Genomic DNA, 7,080 nt, shown 5'->3' on the forward strand with positions numbered 1-7,080 from the left:
TTCACCGGTCACAGGAAGTGGTGTTACCAAGTTTTTGTCCTCGTCCATCTAGTGACTTGGACCGCAAATGGCACACTTTGGATGTTCGCAGGGCACTTCGCATTTATATTAAGAGGACATCTTCTTTCTGTAGGTCTGAGGCCCTCTTCTTGTCATTCGCTCCGACCTCAATGGGTCTCAAGATCTCTTCTACCACCATCGCCAGATGGATAGAGGCTTGTATTGCTAGAGCATATCAATCACAATCATTGGCCGTGCCGTCAAGTATCACAGCTCACTCTACTCGAAGCGCGGCCACTTCTGCTGCCTGGGCTACTCAGGCGCCTATCGGTGACATCTGTCGGGCGGCGACCTGGTCGTCCCCTTCGCCATTTATCCGTCATTATAAGATTGATAGTTTTGCTTCTGCTGACGCTGCCTTTGGCCGTCGAGTATTACAGAGGGTAGTATCATCTCCTGCATCACGTGCCCCGTCTGTTAACCCTCCCTAGGGACAGGCGAGCTTTGGTATGTCCCAATCATGTGGATTATCCATCCCTCATGATGGAGAAGGGGCGTTGGTCTTACCTGAACGCCTTTTCTCAGCATGATGATGGATAATCCACCCCCGCCCCTTTTTCCTTTCATGGGTTCATGGGCACGGTGACAGGAGTCTGGAGACCAACACACCTGACTTTGTCTGTTGCTTCGCCTCCGTCGGAACTGGGCATGTGCGACCAGGCAAGAGGCGTGGCTATCTCAGACTTAGTCTTATTGGGTACAAGGGACTTCAGGAAACCCAATCATGTGGATTATCCATCATCATGCTGAGAAAAGGCGTTCAGGTAAGACCAACGCCCCTTTTTTACATAGGCAGGATGAACAATTATATAGCACAGTATTAAGAGATCAGAAAGCCTTTTTCTCTTTTAATTATGATACTGTTTGGGAAACAGTGTTTGTCTTAAAAAGAAGGATAAAGGTAGAGCGAGTAAATCAGGTACAAAATTCACCACTTAAACTAGAAGTAATATTTAAAGCAGTGGTTGTCATTCTGTACTGTTGCCTAACTTATCTTAACAATGTCTGCATATGTTTACATTTTAAATCAGTGCCAAAGTATTTCATTTTCTAGATTATGTTTCATAATGTTTCTGAAATAAACTCAGTTTATCAGTAATACTGGACAACATTTCCCCCCCCCCCCCGAAGGTTTGGCTTCCTGAAAACTTTTGGCGATATAATAGACTCCTTTAAACTGAACACAAATACAATTTTAGAATAAAATGTGTAGATGTCTTGACAAATATGAAATTAACTTTTAATGACTATAATGTATTTAATCACGTAATGTTTCCAACTCACTACTTGAGTTCAACAGGGTTAAAAGTGCTTTGCTGCTGATTTTTGTTTCTACTCGGTATCTGATACATTTAGCTACAGTGTCCAACAATAATTAGCCAGCATTAATGGATTTCAATTGCCCTGACACTGATTTTCCATTGTGTCAGTGTCCTGGTGAAATCTTTCAGCATGTTCATCACTGACTAGATTTTTGGGAAAGAAGTCCAAGTGTGAATGTAGAAAAGAATCTTCAGTGACGTATTGCATTTTATGGTTTTGTATGCTATAAGAAGTTTGTTGATCAGCTAAATGCAGTTTGGTGATCTGTAGTTCACCAAAGAATTTCTCAATGACATCCTTAAATACTTTCTAGGCGATTTTCTCTGGCCCCCAGTAACAGATCTTCAAACCACTTGTCACTGATGATGTATTTGATGTGTGGACCAACAGAATGCTTTTCTTAATCTTGGCATCAGTTATTCTTGAAACATGTCTCAAATAACAAAAACCTTCTCTATTCTTATTCATTGCTTTCACAGATTTTTTCATCAGTCAGAGTTTTATGTGAAATAGAGGCAAAAATATCTTTCTCAGGTCAACAAGTGTTTCATGTGCCACATTTTTCTGTCCTGGAACCAAATTCTTTCAGAGTGGCCATTTCTTTTTAATGTAATGTGACTCTCTTACAACATTGTCCCCTTTGCATATGCCACAATAGTACTTGATATATCTGAGCTGCTTTCCAAGCAGCAGAGCCACTACTTTTAGATCTCCAGGGATATTCCAGGTGTACTTGGTGTACTGAATGTGCTTCAACAATAATTCCATGTTTCTGTATGTTTCTTTCATGAATGAACATAGCTCACAGATACTGAAGGGTATACATTACTATTGTGTAAAAACAGAAGATTTCTATACAACAGTATGTAATAGGTTAAATTACAGGTTATTTTCATGACTAGCAGTCAAAAATCTATACGATACTCCCAAAAGTGTTCAGGAAGCAAAATTTTCATTGTCCAGTGAATCCATTGAAGTGTATCTGTACTAAAAGAAGAAAAAGGGGAACATAACTTTTTTTTTTCATCTTCGTATGTCTGCTTTTATATATTTATTTCTATCATTAGGGGGATAGATTTTGTGAGATTATATTTAAACATTGAATTGCCGTACATTTATCAATGGTAATGTTAAGTAGTAAAACATGTTAATTTTTTGTGTTCTCAATGTGGAAAGGTCCTAATAAGAAAGACTATTCACCTAAGGAGGAGAAGCTAGATGAAAGTGATGGGAGGCAAAGCAATGAACAACTGAGTCATCAGCCTTCTCTATTTTCTAAATCCTTAATCCGTCCCACTGGAAGTGGAAATCTGTCAAACAAGAGGTATGTATTTCTCAATAGTCTTTGTGAAATAAAATTAATAGATACTTTATATATTTAATAAATTATATTATAACAACATTTAGAAGGGCAATTCTGTGGGCTATTTGTATTATGCCTTTATATATTTATTTGTCATATTCATTTTGAGTTTGCTGTAGGCTTGGTAGTGTTGAATAGAACTGCCACTGGGAGGGATCGTTTTATGATATTTGTGGTCAGTTGAAAACTAAGAAGACTGATGCCAAGCTAATTGTGAAAGAAACCAAGTTTTGTTTTTATATTACATTCTCAAAAATTTGGATATTTAGGGAAATATTTATAATTACAGCTTCTAAGGCAGTTGCCATTATAATTATTCAGTCAAATATACAGAGAAGATATTTCTTACTCTTTAATAATTTGCTGTTCTAGTGATAAAGAAGATGTAATTTGGTTAATCACTTCTTAAAAAAATAGGGATATAATTAATTTGAACAGAAGAAATTGTCCTATGCTAGGTAAGATTGTCCTATTTCACTAAGCATGATATTTTCCCAGTTTGAAAATCTCCATATTATTTGCATAGTATCTTTCTGCGAACTGTCCCTCGTTTATAATATAGCTTTACCCCCTTCCCTTTAGAAACGGAGATTCCTATCTCACCAGCTTCCATCATTATGTATTAAGAGATTGTAGTAGTTTTCCCATTCCCCATGTGAGTAATTTTCTGTTAGTTGGTACCCAGTACACTCTCAGTTAATCCCTACATTTAGATCAAAGCAAGCACACATATTACTCAGTGAAATATAATTGATGTTTGTTTATTCATGTATTAAATACCAACAAGCTTCAAAACAGTTAACAGGCAAAATGGGATAAAAGACAAGCAGAAGCAATGAAAGAAAGAAGCATGAACTATGAGCAAGAATGTACATTATCTATATAGTTCCAATAGAAGAGAATATATGTACCTCTCTGAGCTTGGTTAATTGCTTGCAGACATTTCATTACCAATTAAATATCTATATAACATTCAAAAGACACAATATAAAAGCTAAGATGAGAACAAAAAAAACAAGACATACTGTATTTTCTACAGTGACAACATCCATAAGCAGGAATTAACACCAGGCAAACAAACAGAAAACAATATCCTAATCAAGGAACTACTAAAGAGAAAACCATGCTCTCACCAACACTGGCAGAGCAATCTACTGTATATAAACAGGGAGTAAATCCCACACTTAACTTACACTAGTGATATTACATATTTGGGCAATGAAACATCTGCAAGCACGCAATAGCAAGGATTTCACAGTTCAGTTTTGAACTACATATATTCTCTTCTATGGAAAATATATAGATAATGTAAATTCTTGCCCATGTTACTTTTTATAACTATCAAAAGGACACAGGGCTTTTCAAAGCCACTGGAAATAATGTTATGGCTAATATTGCTTATTTGCTAATTATTACATTATCTATTTGTTGACTAAGCACTGTAAAAATAATTAAATTTGCTATGGGTAATTAGCATGGGTTGTTCCAAAGGAAGTGGCCTTTGATTAGTCCAGCTTTAATCCTTTTGTGTACATAATAGCACCAGAAATAAGATGGGACCCTAGGTGAATCCCTTCACTATTCTGTATTATTAAAGAAGCAGTTGGTGAATGGAGGTGATGTATTAAATCTGAAACCTGCTAGGTGTACTACATAACTCTCATGATCTCACAAGCGGCATGCTAAATGCTAACTGAAAAGCTGAAATTCTATAGGTATGTTGGGGAACATGGAAGATGGAAATTGACCAGTCATAGGCAACCTGATATTCTTCAGACATTTTGAACGATAACTCCCACACTATTTTACAGATGAATTTGACATTACATTCATTTTTAGACTTTTTAGTCCCAAGGAATGGTAAATATCTTTTCAAGAGTAAAATGTTTTTGTGAAGTAACTAGCATGATTTAATTATATTATTCCAGACCATAGCTAATTCACATCATTACAAGCAGACAGCCATATCCAAGGAACACAAAAGAAATAAAGCTATTCCTTCACCAGGTGATCTAGATACTCTACACACACACACACACACACACACACACACACACACACACACACTCAGAGACTATATTGTTGGCATAAAAAAGGTCATGTATTCTTGTGCACTAGGTAAAGAAATGTTACTTTTTATGTCTTGCTTCTTATAGTTCTCCAGCTAAGAAATCTGGCCTTAAAAAGTCCTTGCAATTTGAGCCATATGCCTTTGATTGTGGATCTGAAGGTCAGGGCTCAGAGAATGCAGAAGTGTCAGCCTCTTCCTTCAACAATCTTATAGGAATGGTGGTAGAAACCTCTGAGGATAAGTACCGCCTTTTAGACCAGAGAGATAAAATGATGCGTCAAGGTAAGAATTGTTGAAGCACTAGGATAATGATACTTGAAATGTAAATTGGGTAAGAGGATTTGTGAAATCATGAAGCCATATAACTATTGTTACACAACAATGAAGATATTAACTATTGATATACAATTCTACATTATTCAGGAATATAGAATTGTAATACTTCCTGTATTTTCCCCATAGTATTTTATTTTATATTTCATTCTGCCAATTTCCAGTTGGACTTGTGGCAGTGTACAGTAAACAAAAATCAGATCGGGTGAGCTTTCTTTCAGTCATTTTTTGTTATTCAATTATATGCAATTTCCAGAGACTACCTGTACAAGTCCTGCAATTTTCTTGCAGGTTTTTCAAAAGCGGTTTGCCTCCTTCCTAGGGCTGGAAGAAGGTGATTGGCCCAAGATCGTTCTGTTGGTTATGTGCCTAAGTGGGACTACAACTCATGGCTATGTACTTGCATGTTGTGTACTGAAAATGTAGCAAGTTTATTTTTGGAAAATGTTTATGTTTATACCACTTTGTATATATAAGGCAGAGAAAGTGGCACCATGCATCACGGGTAGTCCTTGACTTACGACAGCTTGTTTTACAACCATTCAGAATTAAGATGGCCTTGAAATTGGGTGCTTTATGCCTTGTAAAGCATTTTTGGTCATTATAAAATATTGCACCCCTCCCAAGGGGATGTGGCTGCACTTTGGGTGCTTGACATTTACGATTGGTTGCAGTGTCCCATGATCACATGACCATAATTTATCATGTTTTTTGTTTTCTGCAAAAAACACCCATTTGGAAGAATGGTTTTACTTAACAACGGCATGATTTGCTTAATAACCATGGTGATTTGCTTAATGACCATCATGTTTGAAAAATGGGCCTGGTCATGTGGTTGCCTCGATGTATGACCACAATGACTTATGACTGGATTTCTGGGCCCGATTGTAGTTATAAGTCAAGAACTACTTGTATTTTCATCATTATAAATATTAATCCTCTCTTTGCATGTGTACTTCTAGTGAAATGAATTCTCTATAACTTATCTATTTAGCTCGAGTAAAACAAATGCATCTTGGCAAAGCTAAAACCTTTGTTGGCACATGTCCAGATATGTGTCCAGAAAAAGAGCGTTACATGAGAGAAACAAGGAACCAACTTAGTTCTTTTGAAGTGATACAAGGAACTGACAAGGTAAAAATAATTGAATACTTTCCATGCAGAAATTCTCCAACTTCAGATTTATTATTTATGTTTGGACACAATGATATCTTACATCCAAACTCTTAAGCATGTCTTTGACTTAGAGCTCTTTATTACGTGCTGAAAGTTATTGACACATTTTAAAGATACTTCATTCCCATTTCCTTTGTCTATTATTTAATTCTGCACATGGTAAAGAGCTGTCTCCTTTCTTACACAAATATAAAAAAATAGATTTTGTAGCACCAACAAAACCATAATGAAGATTTTCATTTCCAGACCCGAACCTTATTTTACTGCTTTTTACTTAAGACAGTTTAGAACAGGGCTTTTCAACCGGTGGTACGCGTACCACTGGTGGTACGTGACCACCTGGCTGGTGGTACGCGGCATCGCCTTCCTCCCCCCCGCGGCGTCGCCTTCCTCCCCCCGCTGCGCTCCTTCCCAGCTCACTTGTTTGTGGAAAACATGCTGCTTGGCGGCAGCCTGCATGAACCCTACCGAATGTGCCCTGCAGGAGGGCGTGTGAAGAGCGCAGGGGCAGAGCAAGGCCCCGCCCTCCCAGGGACTCATTGTGCAGCAACCGGATTATTTATTTATTTATTTATTTTTTAAACTTATATGCCGCCCTTCTCCCAACAGGACTCAGGGCGGCTTACAGCATATTAAAACAATACAAATACTATCCCCAATAAAAACCAATTAAAAACAAATATTTAACCGCTGTATTATATTAAAATTCTAATTAAAATTGTCCCTATTTAAAATTCTCCCTAGGCCAGACCCG

General features: G+C 37.2%; 1 protein-coding gene across 1 annotated transcript in view; it reads left to right on the forward strand.

Moving 5' to 3' along the window:
* The window catches only part of MCM3AP (minichromosome maintenance complex component 3 associated protein), an 87,985-nt gene that overhangs the window by 18,435 nt on the left and 62,470 nt on the right, over positions 1 to 7,080 (forward strand). Inside the window, exons 5-7 of the mRNA XM_015825506.1 lie at positions 2,560 to 2,707; positions 4,903 to 5,099; positions 6,145 to 6,284. Coding sequence (XP_015680992.1) covers positions 2,560 to 2,707; positions 4,903 to 5,099; positions 6,145 to 6,284 — 485 coding nt within the window. The remainder of the gene's footprint in view (positions 1 to 2,559; positions 2,708 to 4,902; positions 5,100 to 6,144; positions 6,285 to 7,080) is intronic.

The sequence above is a fragment of the Protobothrops mucrosquamatus genome, unplaced genomic scaffold (assembly GCF_001527695.2).
Source record: "Protobothrops mucrosquamatus isolate PMUCROS unplaced genomic scaffold, P.Mucros_1.0 scaffold_199, whole genome shotgun sequence".
In the NCBI taxonomy this organism is placed as follows: domain Eukaryota; kingdom Metazoa; phylum Chordata; class Lepidosauria; order Squamata; family Viperidae; genus Protobothrops; species Protobothrops mucrosquamatus.